This window comes from Gossypium raimondii, chromosome 7, assembly GCF_025698545.1.
Source record: "Gossypium raimondii isolate GPD5lz chromosome 7, ASM2569854v1, whole genome shotgun sequence".
Taxonomy (NCBI): domain Eukaryota; kingdom Viridiplantae; phylum Streptophyta; class Magnoliopsida; order Malvales; family Malvaceae; genus Gossypium; species Gossypium raimondii.
The window spans coordinates 49,568,087-49,585,748 of NC_068571.1; the positions used below are offsets into that span (position 1 = coordinate 49,568,087).

The 17,662-nt window shown below is 30.0% G+C and overlaps 2 protein-coding genes across 2 annotated transcripts; one reads left to right on the forward strand and one right to left on the reverse strand.

The window, feature by feature from the left end:
- Positions 1-571: 571 nt before the first annotated feature.
- Positions 572-1,281, reverse strand: LOC105770287 (dirigent protein 15). The gene has a single exon (XM_012591418.2). The coding sequence runs from the start codon at positions 1,259-1,261 to the stop codon at positions 695-697; it is 567 nt and encodes a 188-aa protein (XP_012446872.1). The 5' UTR covers positions 1,262-1,281; the 3' UTR covers positions 572-694.
- Positions 1,282-11,450: 10,169 nt separating this feature from the next.
- On the forward strand, positions 11,451-14,120 carry LOC105778721 (SPX domain-containing protein 2). Its single transcript, XM_012602495.2, has 3 exons — positions 11,451-11,945; positions 12,511-12,637; positions 13,515-14,120. The coding sequence occupies exons 1-3, from the start codon at positions 11,631-11,633 to the stop codon at positions 13,979-13,981; spliced, it is 909 nt and encodes a 302-aa protein (XP_012457949.1). The 5' UTR covers positions 11,451-11,630; the 3' UTR covers positions 13,982-14,120.
- Positions 14,121-17,662: the final 3,542 nt, after the last annotated feature.

Here is a 17,662-nt window from a genome sequence, read left to right on the forward strand (position 1 = left end):
ATTTCTCAAACTTATCTTTAGTAAGTGGACACATTGAGGATAATGTATAACTTAAGCATAGGGTATACATGGACTTTATTTTTGTGTGTTTTGTTTGCTTATTTTTCATTTTTGCTTAAAATTTTCAAAAAATTTAAAATTTCTCCAATGGAATTATGAAGCTTTTATATTGTAATTAAGCCTCTATTTATTCTTTATAAGTTAAGGGATTGTATTATGTTAGAAGAACTATAAATAGAGGCCTGTGCAAGGCTTGTAGAGGTACACAAGGAATGAAATAAAAATTTCTCTCATTTGTCACTCTTGTATCTCTTTCATATTCTCTCTTTAGTTATGTCTTTTCCTTTCATTATTTCATAACACAAATATGATATGAATTCAGTAATGCTAGTAATAAGTTTGCCTTACCATCTCACCCTTTTCTCTGTTATTTTTAGCTATTTTGTCACAAATTTTCCATCAAAATATTTCAGAATCATTCATATAAACACCATAAATAATTAATAGAAATCCCTTGGAAAGTAAGCAGTATTTGTAAAGGAAGATAAAATGTATATTATGGGATCACTAGTGTTATTCCCCAATTCTTCACAGAATCATAACAAGTATTAAATATGATATCACATTTTCAGTCTTAGGAAAATATTAATTTTCTCTCATGATTGGATTCCTGTATTTCTGCATTCTTATGGTTTTAATAATGATATAAAGTAACTTTGTAATCGAGAATAGCATCTCCTGTAGTAGCATTGAAATAGCTGGTCTTAATATGGGCAAACCCTCTAGCCATCCTAAACCGACCTCTCCCTCCCACGATTGCCACTTCACGTTTAGCTTCGGTCACCGGATTCCTAGAGAATATACTGAAGGAGCTCCCTTTAAACTTGCCAGTCGTAAACGCAAAATCAGCGTACAAAACTATTGTAAACTTGGAAGCATCTTGACTGGATGATAGGTACAGTCCTTGGGCGTTGCCGATTATCTTGGATGTTGGTTCAGGCCCTACTCTGAGCCGATCATCGATAGCAAACAAGCTGCCAAACGGAACTGGGGAATGGTCTTTCCTGGTGAGGTTAGCATGGGCTACCAGAACTGCACTAGGGTGTTCTCCACTGAGGGTATCGTGGAGGAAGAAGTGAAGATTGGTCACTTTTTCCACCTTTGAACTAGGTGTAACAGTCTTGGAATAGTATTCCCCATAGACGGGCGCTATGGCGATGCAGAATATCATTGCCCACGCAAATATCAATTGTTCTTCCATTTTTCAACACAATATTTACTTTTTTACTTTAGTAATATTTTCTTTTGTGCTTCTGATTGTGTAACCTCTACGGCTTAAATAGAGTTTATGCTGGATTTTAAATATTAAAGCCCCCTGATTTTGTTTCCAACCATTTCTGACAAAAATTACCGTTTTTGACAAAAACTAATCATTGCTCACAAAAATCACCATTTCTGACGAAAACTAGTTTGGGAATTCTATAAATTCTTCATTAGTTTCCGTAATTTTATAATTTCTTTTCATAACTAAAGCATCCACTTATGGAAGTAGTGATTAATTTCTTCGTTACGGGTATTTTCTAAATAGGTAAACAGTTGGTCATGAAATAGGCTCATTCCCACAAATAGTATTAAATCCACGACCATAATATTAAGGGATAAGGTGAGCAATCACCACAATATCACACCTCATGGTTCATGTTGTTAGAAATTATGTGACAATGTCGATATATTTGAGAAAACGAAATCTAAAGGTTAAAGAGATAAATCATTGGATTGTCATAAAAAAATGGACAGTGACAAAGCAATATCTTTTGCTTGCTAGCTTTCAACAATCAGCATACCAAATTGAGATATTGTGGTAAAAGTATTATAAAAGTTTTTGTATTAGGAGTCAGATTGTATTTTATTTCTTCTACTAAAAAAATAGGTAGATTAGCACTTGTATGTTAGATTAAAAAAGAAACTTGTCATTTCATTAAAAAAATTCATCTATTTCTATCGTTAAGTGATAAAGTGGCTAACAGAGCAAGTAGGCAACGACACATGAAGTGTCATGTGTACCTCATGCTGATGTGTACAGGCTCATCCTAAATGTGGTTTTTCAAATAATTATAAAAAATTATTGAAAATATGGAAAATTATTTAAGAATATTAATAATTATAAAAAATTACTGAAATTATTAAAAGTTAATAAAAATATTTAAAATTTAATTAATTAAAATAAATAACCAAAATTAAAATAGCCCTAACCAAACTACAAATCCAAAATAATAGAATCTATAACTTTTGTTTTTCCAGTGAACAATATTTATACTTTCATCATATCCCTTAAATCTTTATTGGTTTTTTTGTCCTAATTTATAATATATATTTTCTCATATTGTTCCACTAAGTGGACAAAAGGAGGAAACAACTACTTAATTAAAACAAAAGCTTTCACTTCAATTAAATTTTACACTATTTTTCAAGTTATTTTTCATTTCAATTTTTTAAATATTTATAGTAATTCATCATCATAATTATTAAATATTTAAATAAATTTTAACTCAATGATGATTATTAATTTGCAATTCAAATGTCTAATGTAATTTTAAAAACTTTTATTAAATTTTAATACTTTTTAAAAATTATTATAATTCTTGATAATTTTAAATAATTTTCTATATATTTTATAATTTTTTTAAAATATTTGAAAACCATGTCTAAAATAAACCTAGACCAATCAATGTTAATTCTTTATGTGGGGTTTTTAATAATTTTTTAAAAAAGTAATTATTTTTAGGATTTTTTTTATTTTTCAAGTATTTTCTGATGTGTCAAACATGAGGTGCATGTGGCACGCTATGTATCCCTACCTACTTGCTCCATTAATCACATTATTACTTAACTGCAGAAATTAATAAAATTTTTAATGGAAGAATCCATTTGCTCTTTAATTTAATGCATTGAGATTTGTTTGTCCACTTTTAATAAAATAACTAAAATATAATCCATCTTCTAATACAAAGTTCTTCTCGAATGACACCTGAGAAATATGTCGTCGCTCCGGTGCCAGTACAAGTGCTTACTCCCATAACCACAACATCATCGGTTTTAGTCTCTCCTAGCTCAATACGGGGTTTCTCACTAGGTGTATATTATCAAGGACAGAGACAGGTTCAATGATGTCAATTTCAAACACATTAGCAATAGAAGGACTAGTATCAATAACAATGAGATTGGAATTAGATGTACTTTGTTGGATAGCAGCTTGAATCAATGACTCAGTCCTTTCTTCTGGCAAGCATAGACTCATGTTCAATAACAAGGGGATTTACCAAAAGTGTTGACTATGTCCAAAGACCAACAATATGATGATTATAATAACACACATTTACCTAGTTTATTAATAAATTCATTGTCATTATTGTTTTCAGTATTTATTTCTGTGTTTAAATAAATTGTATAATTATAATGTCCAAAGAATGATATGATCATTCTTAAATGTTATTAGTCAAGTATTATTATGGGCTTGGACAACAATAATACATTGAGACTAATATGTGATTGATTGATAACAAGTGTTGTTATAGATATGTGATATAAAATGAACACATAAGTATATATTGGACTAATTCACCATGAGAATGGTTATTGGATTATTATGTAATAGTCACAATGTTTCTCATAGTGGTAATTTTATCTATGATCCTTAGACTTGAGATGATCATTGTTTTAAAATCGTGAGTCGTATGCTTTGAGACAATCAAATGTCTTCCATAAATGGTTGTACTATAAAAACCGATGTGGGGTCTGCCACAATATGTATAGTGGCATGTGAGTGATCAAGGTATGATTTGTCCCTCCTACATAGTAGGAGAAATATCTCAAGCCTCTTGATCGAGTGAGACTAAAAATGCATGGACATGATCAAATTAGTTTATATGAGATATTACACTTAATTGATTATTTTAGTCTACTTGGGAATCAAGAACCAAGAGATTATCCTAAACAAGTGTGACTATTCTATGACTTGTGTTCATTCTAGATATAAAGGACAAAGGGATGTTTTCCATTATTTATCATAGAAGACAGTGTCGGACCGCGACGTCTTGCAACTTGGGTAGCAGTGATGCATTGCTAGATGTCACTCACTGTTTATAATATTAGGGTCGTTTTAATGTTACTTTCAACGTTACAAGATCCTATAGGGTCACACCATTTGGTTGTGACGATCAGAATGTAAAGAAAGTTAGAATTATGTTTAACATGTCATAAAAATTAAATTGATTATAGCACTATTCTAATAATTAAATTAACTTAAAAATGTTAAATTTAATCATAATATATGTACATAGTTAATGTGCATAGGATTAAATTATAGTATTTTTTAAAAAATTTACTATACTTAGGGGACAAATTCCTAAGTAATCCCTCAGGTAAACTCTTGTAGGCTGAGAAATGTTTGTTCCTTGACCAGCGCCAAACAAGAATATCTTGACCAACTTGTTCACTATCTTGTCTTGCTTCTACTACCTTAGAATGGTGAATATTTTAAGGCTTTTGTTATCTTACTCCAATTCCAATTCCCTTAGCTATTGATCAAGTCAACCACTCAAGCATTCTCATGAACTTCATCCTGATTATAATTAGAAACATTTCTTAGCGGTCCAATTTTAGGGATCCAAAACATTGACCCAGAATCTTATTACCTTTCCATCCTCTATAGACCCAACACACACTATCAAGAACAGCTTTCAAACCTTCGATAATGGCCTCCAAATATAAGACCAGCTACGCCTCTCAATGTTATTTGGGCACTTCTCTTTTTAATAGTGCTTATTTTTAACAGCTCTCACCCAAATAGCATTATAAGTGTTTTTTAGAACATTAAAATCCAATTTAAGCATGAAAGACTTACTATGGTCACTTAGCCTGCGAATTCCCAACCACCATTCGCTATTGGTTGGCAACAGTCTTTCCAATTTACTAAGGCCAGTTTCTTTGTCCAATATCAAATTTCTCTCCAATTTCTCTAATTCAATACATACTCCCAACGAAATTAAAGCATACTGCATGAAAGAATTTAGAATCGCTAAGAAGAGTACTGATTTTGCTAAAGTTACTCTGATAGCCATTGACAACTTCGCATCTCGACCGTTATAAACTGATACGTCATGTTAGGTACTCTTTTATGGAAAAGAAGCACAATCATTGACTCATTGAAATCCCCACATGTTGCCACTAGGACATCTGTATTTTCAGAAAAGTATAACTTAGTTTTAAGAACTACCAAATTGCTATAGAATTTCAATCACAATCCTTGCTTGCTCAATGTCTACTCCACAAAACAACACATCATCATCAACAAATGTAAATCTTATCCAATCTCATTGGATTCCATTTTTTATTCGAGATCGCTTAATTAATACAATGACTAAGTCGTTTCATACCAAGCACAAATAAATAAGGAGATAATAAATCTCCTTACCTTGTACTTTGTGTCATCTTAAAGGGTTCTCCAAAAAAATTTTATGCTTATTGTTGAGATACAATTCATAGTTATCTTAAAATTACAATTAATTTAATCAAATCTCAAACCCTTTTATTAGAAAAAATTAAAACCAGAAAGAATTTACATTTAAAGTTAAACAAGTATACAAAATTATATGTATATGTATGTCTCGTGTTAAATTATGTGATGTGCCAATGTAATATATATATATATACAAATGCTTAGAAATTATATGTTATACCCTAATTGGGTTAGGATGCAAGTTTTCATTTTTATTGTTTATATATTTCCTTCCTAGCATTGTTTATGTGTATATCGGGTTTCATTCAACCTTTTGTAGATTATTAATGATTATAAAAAGTAAATGCTAACATTCTTTTCTTTTATAAACAAATAATTTCAAAATAGATTTTTAAAAGAAAAAAAGCAAAAACTTGACCATAGAATCAAAATTTTACGATTTAATTTATTCTATTTTAACATAAAATCAAGTTCAGAGATTTGAGGTTGTCTCAAATAATAGGTTTTACGTCAATGAGGTCCAAATTTTTCACCCTCAAACAAGGGCAGTATTCCTCACTTTCCAAATGCACCAACGTATCCAAACAACAAGCCCTATATCCAAATTTTGTCCACTCTGATTTATCATCTCCATAACTCTGGTCCACCATTGAAAGCATGGCGAGAAACCAATTGCTAAAGGTTTTAGCAAAAAGAGGATGATCTCTAAACTACTTGGGCAAAGGGGCAAAGGAATAGAATATGCTCCATGAACTCAACCTCACTATCACATCGATGTCACTCTATAGAGAATAATCTATTTCTTTTCCTAAGGTTCTCCTTTGAAGCTAATGCATTTTAGCAAGTTCTCCAAATGAACAGTTTAACCCCTCGCAAGGAGTTGATATTCCAAATGGACTTCCATAGGTTGTTCCTATCATAGCCCTTTGGTTAGAAGATCAACTCCATTTGGTCCCTTACTTGAGTTGGAAATTAGGTTGTAACCTGATTTAATTAAGTACGTACGATCCTTAATCATTAATGTAAAAAAAGATTATTTGTGTAAATTCATTGATGTGAAATTTTTATTGGGGAGGTGATCTAGCTACTATATATATAGGAATGAGGTTTCAATTTGGTAATGCAAATTGATAATGGATTATTCTCTAGATAAGACCTCGTAAACGTAGTTTTTTTTTCCAAATTGCTTAACTAACTTTTGTGACCATCTCTAATTTATTTTTCTAGTTGCAATTAAGTGTGCAATTCAATGAACTCTAGTATAGTTTTCAACACTTTACTTTGGTAAGTTAAAAGAGGCCTAAGTCTAAAAGCTTTTATTTATTTGTAGGGTTAGTTGAACCAAACTATCAATGTTATATAAATTAGGTCCTTCAATTATTAAAATTATTAATTTAATGTTTAAATGATATATTAAATCTTATGTGGCATAATTTAAAATGAAAATTTTAAAGAAAAAGTATAACGTTACGAATAACTTTTAAAAGTAAAACCGAAAAAAGAGAGAGTGGGCAGTAAAACTTTTGTAAAAGTTTGAAAACCTCAAAATTAAGACTTTTCATTTTAAACTATGTCACATAAGGTTTGGCATCTCATTTAATGGTTAAATGACCTTATAAATATAACCTTGTTAGTTTGGGGATATAATTAAAATGTTTTAAAGTTTAGAGGCAAATTTTGAATAGAAATTATAATTCTGTGTGAATGTTACTCGTCTTGTGATTTTTAATAAATTTTTTTCATATTTAACTCTAAAGATATGTTAATAAAATAGGGTTGTTTTGGGGATGATAAGGAAACAGTGGAGAGATATCATGTGATTATGCATATATTATGGATATATCAAGAATATCCATACATAGATCCCATTCTTCTCAATATTTAAACGCATGGATATTCCAAATGCTTTCGCATTATACCAAGCCTCATAATAAAATGGATAAATTTCTTTTAAGGACATGAATTTTAATTTTGTGTGATTCTATACATAAAATTAAATTTTGATTTCATATATATATATATATAAATATTTACGAAATAAACAATATATATCATATACGGATGGCCCAAACCCTTTTTAAAAAGTACTTTTTGTTTGAATTTTTAACCTTCTTTTTCATAATTTTAAGTTTTAAAATCTCTAAAAACTATAATTCTTTTGTATTTCTATTTTTAAAACATTTAAAAATTTTATTACAAATTTAAAATATATTTTTGGATTTTTACGGTCTTTTAATTTGAATTGCTTAAAACATTTAGAATTTTTGAATTATTTGATGATGTTGCATATAAGACAAAATTGTGTCACATAAGCAATGTAAGACTGAGGGCTAGTTTGCTCCAAATAAAACTAAATAAAGAGATAAATTTATTATTATGCCTTATATAATGCCAAAATAAGCATGATGAAAGGATTAATTTGTTCGTTCAGGGATCGATATTTACTTATTTTCTAATATAGAGATCAAAATACAATTCAAAATATAGTATAGAGAGTGGCATGCTATTTTTACTCAGAAATAATAAGTAAATTTTGTTTTATGTTTTAAATAATAAGAAAAGGACATAAATAACCTAGATAAAATGCACAGCCTGGCTTAACCCACTAGATAAATGGTAACCCCGACTGAATTTTATTTTATTTTTCACATTTAACAGTTGCATTAATGTAGAATTTAGGAAAATAACTGTTTCATTAATGCAAAATTCAATTAAAAACCGTTTCATTAATGTCTAATTTCCTTTTCTACTGTAATTAATGTCTAATTTCTTTATTTGTATTTAGAGTTTCTACAGTAAAATTATTGGAAAAGTCTTAGATTGTATTTTGGTCTTTCTACTAAAAATTGGGTAAATTAATCTTTATATATTTTGAAACATGCGAATTAGTCCCTCCATTAAACTTTATTTGTTAATAATGGTGTGGAACATTAATTTAAATGGTTAATTATTAATTTGGTCTCTAAACTATACCTAAAATATCATTTTGAATTTTTTAAAATTTTCTTAACAATAATTCTCAAAATTAAAAATAAATATAATATATTAAAATTAGGTTAAAATATTTTAAACATAAAATTTTAAATAAAAATTCTAAAATTCAAAATATATATGTAAAAATCTAAAAATTTACAAAAAATCTTTAAAAAATTATCAAACTTTCAAATCGAAACCCAAAACCATTGTCTTTTACAATACTTTCTCCCTATTATTGAAAGGGAGTTCAACTTTTCAGAAAAACAAAATCATAATTCAACCAAAAAAAACTTCTTTGAATGTAAGTTTTGGCTTTAATAAATCTAGTTTTAATTTTGTTTTAACGTAATTTTAATTTTTAAATATATTTTAATAATTTTAATAATTTGTATTTATTTTAAGATTTATTTTAATTTCTTTTTAGAATTATTGTTAAGAAAACTTTTTTTAAATCATAATTATATTTTAGCTATAGTTCAGTGATAAATTAGTAATTAACCATTTAAATGAGCATTCTATGTCATCATTTAGCAGATAAAATTTAATGGATGGACTAATTTGCATATTTCAAAATGTATAAGGGCTAATTTACCTATTTGTTCAAAAAAGAGCCGAAATACAACCTACTCCTAAGTACAGGGACTTCCCTGGTACTTTTACCAGTTTCGACTTATTATACTCTGCTCATTAGAAAAGCAGCAGGAATCTCGGGGCAGCGACTTTGACTTCCTTGCTCTTTCAAATTTCTTGATATTAGAATATTATTATAGTAAATAAATAACCTTCAATATTTATTATTTAAACATAAAAAAGAAAAATGTGAATCATTAATCAACTTAAAAAGAAAATTAAGGATGTGATATGTTGGTATATCCTGCTGAACCATTCATGTGTCATGACCAGCGGAGTCCTGCCAATCCATCAATCATTACATCTTAATCTGGTTCTGCACTTTGAAAATGATTCATATTTTTGTTTGATTTCTGAAATTTGAATGCTCTCTAATATATATAATTATATTGAATTTAATTGGGTAAATATAAATTTTGGTACTGGAACTTGGCCTCAAAATACAAATTGGTACCTAAGGTTTTCTTTAATCCAAGTATTTGAACTTAGCTTTTTGGTTCAAATTAGTACCTAAACTTGGCTTCATAACTCAAATTGGTTCAAATAAGTCATTAACGTAAGTACTAATTTGGACAAAAAAACCCAGTTCAAGTATCAATTTTACTCAAGAAGTGAAGTTCAGGTACCTAATTGGATCAAAATAAACTTTAGGTATCAATTTAAACCTTGAAAACAAATTCAAGTACCAAAATGTATATTCATCCAATTTAATTTATAAACTTTATGAGCTACTTTTTATTCATTTATTATAAATTTTTTTATTGCTAAGTGATGTTTTGAATAAATATATACAATCAACTTTCCCCATAACAGTCTCATTTGTCTTCTCGGATTTTGCCTACTATAGAGAGGTGACTATTATACACCTATAACAACATGTTATATAGAGATGATCGTCGTAAGCTTATCATAGAATGTATATCGTGAATTTCTATCAAATAAAGAAAGTGAATTATGTTAAAGAAAATAAAATGAGAATCAAATCAACAAAATTAAAAGGCGTATAACATGTACATATATTATTACTTTTAGACATATTTTATTTTACATTCTTTCACATGATTAATTATAAAGTTCATAAATATAACAAGTTGAATTAATCAATATGAATTATCAAATTAAATTAATTAAATTATCATAAGTTACTAAATTCAAGTAATCAATTCATAAGTTTATGATGTTCTAAATTCATAGTAGAATATTTAATTAGAAATCTTAATAGTTTATTGAATTGATATCTTTAATTTCACTCATTAAAGATTATTTTCATTTAACAAAATATGGTAAATATATTCTTCACAAGAAATTTAGCCATTTCATTGAAATTATATTTTAATGAAGATAATTTTCATGTAGTAAATGATAATTAATATACTTGTTTTATATAAAATAGCTATAATTTTACTTGAAAATTTTGACCATATGATGTTATAAAGAACTAATTTAATAAAAAATATTTCATAACTATAGATGTTGTTATAAGTGAAAAATTGTTATAGATACTTAAAATAAAACATAAAAATCGATTCTTCTAAAAACTTAACTGCTATAGCGAGTGACTGTTATAGAGAAGGCTAACTATAGATTATCTATAACCTATTGAATTTTTAACAAATAAAAAGTATGTGAAACAATGTCAACAACCTCTTAGCCTAGTGACAAGAGCATTATGTTGTAGGCATGAGAGCTTGGATTTAATCCCAAGTTACCTAATTCTTCTCCCCTAATTATCAAAAAAAAGAAAAAAAGAAAAGTCAAGGTTTGTTTTATAAGGATTCTAAAAAATTAACTAAAATTAATATTTTAGTAATTTAATTTTAAATATTATAATAAAAACTGGTTGATAAATTTTATCAAAGTGCAAGAATTTTTAATTAGTTTAGTTTGATTTCTTTTAACGTTATATTAACTATTATGTTTAATATTTTATTTTGCTTAAAAAATCAAATGTTTTTAAATTTTCATAATTAATTATATTCATACTTAATTTTTAGCAAACACTTTTTTTTAATTTATCAAATAACAGCTAAATAATAATAATCCAATTTAGATAGTTTGACTAATCACAATCAGCTGTGTCAAGCTCAACTCAGTAGTTCCGAGTTTCGAGCCAATGTCCAAACAAAAGCTCTCTTATTTGAGCCACTACAAAAGAAATTACATTGCCAGGTGTCGGGCTCTGACTCGCTTAAAAATTTTAAAAATAAAAATAGCCCAAAAGAGAAAAGAGAAAATAAATAAAAATAATAAAAAATCCCTGTCGAAAGGAATAAAACCCAAGATATACTTTTGCTTTCATTTAAAGAACCCCACGGATATTCTCGCCCATCAACTCCGAATATTCCCTCTTTCCGTTATATTCCCCCTCTCCCACCATCCCCGCTCCCATCCTCCTTCCCACATTTTCCCTCACTTGCTTTCTCATTTTCTCACCAGCCAGATACCCTCCTTAAGATTTAAATTAAGAGTTTTCTGTTAATTATATAAAAAAACAGATTTTTTTGGCATGAAATTTGGGAAGAGCCTTAGTAGCCAGATCGAGGAGACTCTGCCTGAATGGCGGGACAAGTTCCTTTCTTATAAGGAGCTTAAGAAAAAATTGAAGCTTATTGAGCCTAATTCCGGTGAGAGGCCGAATAAACGGGTTAAATTGGATGGAAATTCTGGTGATTTTGCCGGTGCCGGAGATAAGGTCGGCGTCTTCGACGGAGACGGTATGTCGACAGAGGAGACCGATTTCATTAAGCTTTTGGAAAATGAGCTCGAGAAATTCAACACTTTTTTTGTCGAGAAAGAGGAAGAATACATCATTAGATTGAAGGTAATTCGAATTCTGATTTGAATTCTATCTGTCTGGTTGGGGAGTTTTTCTTTTCCCCTTTTATCTGGCTTTTCGTTTCTTTTCCCGGTAAGCAAACAGGGGATTTAATATTAAAGCTAAAAACGTTGCCGTTTGGTTCAATAGCATAATTCTTTTTTCCTCCCTTTATTTCTGTTTTCTTTTCGTTTGTCCTTCATGGGTCCGTTAAATCGTTGAAACTTAACGTGTTGTCAACTTGCGAGAAACTTCCTTTAACAACTAGCGTACATGCATTTAGGGGTTGTACCTTAAAGTACAAGCTTGAGTTTGCAATAGCATGCTAATGTTGCCGCCAATCAACTATTTGCTTACCTGCAAGACAATACGGTATTTTCTTAAAAGTTGATACCGAAAACATGGAAGCTTGGATTACTGCAATAGAACATTTAGAAATTTATGAGATTTAGTGAAGTTTTGATCATGTAGATTGCTGGTAACTAAGTTAGAGATCTAACGCTATTAAGTTTCATTTATGGGTTCTTCAAGTTTCATGCTCATTGATGGGCTATTTGGGCTTGCGGTGCAGGAATTACAAGACAGTGTGGCAAAGGCAAAGGATTGTAGTGAAGAGATGATAAGGATTCGGAAGGAGATAGTGGACTTCCATGGCGAGATGGTTTTGTTAGAGAATTATAGCGCTCTTAACTACACAGGTACTTCAGCTGTGCTTATTTCCTTTTGTCTCTTTGCTTAATCAAAGATATTGCTACTTGCTTCCTTTTAATGCTTACATAGTTGGTGTTAATATTTCAGCCGGCCAAATGATTTGTCCGGGAATATTATGATTAGGTTTATAGCAACTTGCTAGGAAGCCTGTTGGTGCCATGTCCATTTCTCTTGAAGTCAGAGTTTCTTTTATTCCTTTATTATGGCATGCTTACTTTTTTGACATTAGTTTTCTGGCAGACAACTTATCCATATCCATTCTTTAGTTAAAACTTCAATGATTTGATCTTCCTTTATAGCCTTTTATCATATCTTGTTCATGTATTTTGTAGGGTCATAATCCTGTTTAAGATATTTTATATTTATACAGATTATAATCCATTATTAGTTCATTCTTTATATGTACATAATATATGTATATATCTTGAGACATTCTCATATTCATGTTATTTTTTGAGAAACTATGTATTACATGTGGGCTGCATATGGATCGTTTTTTTGTCATTCCCCCAAATAAAATGAGTTTGCCCAAAATTGAGCTGCACCATAGTTTTGGTCACTAATCCATTATATATGGAGTTTTTCTTCCCAACTGAACTAAAAAGCAGAGGAGATAATGTGTTTATATAAATTATGAAGAAAGAGAAGAAAGTTAACAAACATAGAGGGTTCCAATGATTTACACTTTTGCTTTATTAGGAAGATCATTTGCATTTGTAGTATATCTTTTGTGTGGCTTGTTGGATAGAAAGAAAAGATTAACTGCTTTTTTCCAGTTGTTTATTTCAAGTATTAGGTAAGAGTGCTTTAACTTAGAAGATTGTTTTAGTGGATAACATCATTAACACGATATGCAATGAATAGGATTGGTGAAAATACTGAAGAAGTATGACAAAAGAACGGGCGCTTTGATCCGCTTGCCTTTCATTCAAAGGGTTTTGCAACAGCCCTTCTTCACTACAGACTTGCTTTACAAGCTGGTCAAGGAGTGTGAGGCGATGCTGGACCATCTGTTCCCCAAGAAAGAAAAACCATCTTCAACTGAAGCCGAAAATAAGGATGATGGTGGAGACTGTGAGGATGATGGATGTGATCCTGTAACATCATCCACTTCTAGGAGTGAAGATCGGCTCAGAATGTCCAAAGAGCTCGCAGAGATTGAGTACATGGAGAGTCTATATATGAAAAGCAGTATATCAGCATTGCGTGCTTTGAAGGAAATCCGGAGTGGAAGCTCAACTGTTAGCGTTTTTTCATTGCCTCCATTGCAAATAAGCGGAGTGGACGAGACATGGAAAAAGATCCCTGTTCTTGAACAAGCAGCCAAATAGTTGAATTTTGGTAAAAGACCCTGATATTTTTCATTATTTTTTAATTTACATTTCATGCTTTTATAATGCTAATATTAGATAGCAACACGTGTAAATGCTATATAGCAATTTGATATAATTATAAAGTTTTGATTACCAATGCTCTTATTGTTATATAATTTTGTTTCACATGTGTAGCATTTGGTGTGGTGGAAAAGCTTTTACATGTAAATCAACCATTTACTATTGTACAAACACTACAAGCAACTACCCTTGGTTTGTAATTATACTTGAAATGTTTTAAGATTTTTAACTAATAGTAGTAGAGCTTTAATCTATCAAAATATGAATTCTAAATTTGGGATTGTTGCCAATAATGAAGTATCAAGAATTCTATCTTGTCTAATTCGGTATTTATAAGGATTAATTATTAACTTTAAAAAGAAATTGAGATTGTCTATTGTATGATTTGATTTTCACTAAATTTGATTTTAATTTTTCTTTTATGTTCTAAGAATTATACTCATGCTCAAAATGCAAAATCCAACCATCGAAAACTAAAAAGCAGAAAAGAAAAGAAGGGTAACAAGGTACATAATTTGATTATAAAGGCTTTGAGTTTAGTAAAAAATACAAATGAGATAACGAAGATATATATATACTGATACTATTTATAAAAAGTTGGATTACTTTTAATTAGTTATAAGTATTATTTTAAAGATATTTTATCTTATCCATATAAAATTAAGAAAATAATATTTGAACCCAACAACATAACATTTACTCTCCAACTCAACTATTTAAACCAAAACTATATTTGATTTTTATATTAATATACTATATAATTATTTTCACTCGCATAGTAAATATGTTGACAGTAAGTTTTGTAACATGAATATCATTAAATAAAGGGAACTGAAATTTGTAACAAAATATAAAACCACCAGCGCGCCTGAGAGATTCGAAATCTCGCGGTATGAACCCAGGCACACGCCTTAACCACTCGGCCAAAGCGACTTCCTTGGGATGCAAGTATTTTATTTTAATATTTAATATAGTATATTACTTATTAGCTTTCAGAAATAACATCAGATTTAAAGGTCTGCACGGCAATGCCATAAAGCAGATATTAGAGTACAGGCATGGCGACGGTTTGAAGCATTTCCAAAACAATTAAACGATCCCAAGGGTATTAATTGTTTCTCTAAAGGGAAAAAAAAACAAAAAAACAAAATTACAAAACATGATATCCTTTAAAACAACCCAGAATTTAAGCTTTTTACAATACTCATCATCATAAAATCCACCAATAAAGCCGACTCCATTACAATTCCCTTTTCCCCCTACAACATACATTAATCCCGTTAATCGCTATTTGCTAACAATGCTGCGGAACAGTGCTCATCGTGCTTCAAACCTTCTCAATAATAAGAAATCAAACTTCCAATGCCTGTTTATCTCTTAATGCAGACACCAGAGTAAAGAAGAATAAATAATTAACTAAGAATGCAACCAATCAGTGGTGATGACCTAAATGATATTTAATGCAAGCTATCCCGATTGGATGAAGAAAAGGAGAGATGGGCACCTGCAAAGCCAACACAAGCCACCGGCTTTATATTGTCCGTTGAAGTGATCAACAGAATTAACTCCCGTACCTCAGTATTGAGAACACTGTTTGGCACCTGGTAGTTGGATATAGAAACCAGTTATAATTGTATGTAGGTTGAAGTGCTAGAATAAGTGAACCAACTCTTTTAAGTGATTCTTCCTAGAAAGTTTCAAGTATCATAAAAAGACAATGAAAAAACAGACTCTTAATATGGAAGAATATGAGTTAACCAACAGGGAAGCTAAGAGAGAGTGTGTGAAGGTCGGTGTTTGGCTACGAAGCCAAGTTAGCATATTTCTATGTTTAACTGATATCAGGATATAGCATTAGAATAACACTGCTTCATTTCAGTCCGGTGAGACTGAAATTCATATAAAAGTCATAGTAATACGTAATCTCTTAGCCACAATTTTTGCTTACCATTTTCATCACAATCATCACAGACGATGCTATTTGGTTTGGTACTTTGATTTTTATCTGCAGCCTGTTAAACCAGAAGCTAAGTAAAGTAAACTTGCAAGCAGAAAAAGACAGAAAGATAAAGGAAGAAGTTAAGATTTTAACAAAACTAAACTTCCCCCTTAAACATGTTCACTGTAGCCCACCTTGAAATTCATAGAATGGGTATGAACCCATTGGCAACAACTGATACTTTCAGTTTCCCAACTTTACTTACAAATGTCAAGAATAAGACTATAAATATGATAGTGAACAAATAAAAAGCAGAAAACTAACTCATACCTTAGCTTCTAAAGATTGAATTCTGGCAGTTCTGGAGCTCCCGAAAAATCGTCCTTGGGAAATAATTGTCGGTAACTATTTCTAGAAGCAATGCAGAAAAAAGTGAAAACTTGACCACCTATGATTAAAACAACATCAGTAAAACATCCATGTTTTGATTGCATGGTTTACAGGAAGTGTTGAAGGAGCAAGCAGAAGTGAAACATAGAGAGTTTGCCAATTCTTTTTGAGCTTTCAATTTGTTGTCTTTTCACTTTCTTGAACAGCTCTGTTTTATAACGCTTTGAACTTCAGAGAAGTGTGTGTGTCTTCGGTTGTTCTAACAGATCAGGCTAAAACGAAGCTAAGAGGTTCAGTTTAACTGAATTACCAGAAGGCTCTTTCATTAATGGGTTACATGAAAGTGGGGACAATGAGGTCAATTTATTTTATAAACAAACAGTATATATGTACATATTTTGTAAAAAAGAAAAAGTTTGGGTAAATACAGTGGCCAGTGGTAATATAGAATATATTTTGGAAAAATAACTTGACAAAATACCAACGTAAGTGAAGTGTAAATTTGATTTAGCACTCTGCCTCTATTTATAAAGAAAATAACAAGAGTTTCAGTCGAGGAAAGTGTAACTTGAATAATATTCCTATGCCCAAAATATTGTTTATCCATTAATTTAATTTTCACTTCAAATTTTAATGATTTAATTAAATAATAATTGAAAAAAATTAATTTAATTCTCAAGTCATCTCTTGTTCATGGTAAGAAAACGTTTTCACTTTGAATAGTGATACACACGATCTATTTCTCTAATTTGTCTTTTCACATTTTCATATCATTGATTCTATTGCAAACCATCAAGGTTACACCGAGTTAATGAAGGGAATGATTGAGCACATATAATTAAGGCTCAAATAATTTGTAATTAAATTTCGACTCTTCGTCTATTATACACCATGACCGAGCTCTCCATATTGTATAACATTACAAAAGTTACTATATCAAGTGCTCGTCCAATAAAGTTGTCATATGTGTGTTAACCTCATAGGACATCATTAATCCTTTTTGGATAAAATTCGTTCTCCTAATATGATACTATTTTATCTCATATTAACCATTACATCTTTCTTCATGAAAAAGTCTATTACTAACACATAGTAATTAAATAATTCCTATTAGGATAAATGACTAGTGGCCACATTACTTTTCAATCTACCATGTAATGCTAATGATAGGATATCATTTACCCTTATTGGGCTGTAAATTCTACTATCTCATGCAAAAGTAATATACTTAACGCATCAGCTTTCGACTCTATTACCAATTGAAATTAGGCTTTTAATACATCAATGCA

Bases quoted from the DNA above. Each gene is read 5' to 3' on its own strand.
- LOC105770287 (XM_012591418.2), bottom strand. From the start codon at position 1,261: ATGGAAGAACAATTGATATTTGCGTGGGCAATGATATTCTGCATCGCC.
- LOC105778721 (XM_012602495.2), top strand. From the start codon at position 11,631: ATGAAATTTGGGAAGAGCCTTAGTAGCCAGATCGAGGAGACTCTGCCT. The intron at 11,946-12,510 runs GTAATTCGAATT...CTTGCGGTGCAG, and splicing joins AATACATCATTAGATTGAAG to GAATTACAAGACAGTGTGGC. The intron at 12,638-13,514 runs GTACTTCAGCTG...TGCAATGAATAG, and splicing joins TAGCGCTCTTAACTACACAG to GATTGGTGAAAATACTGAAG.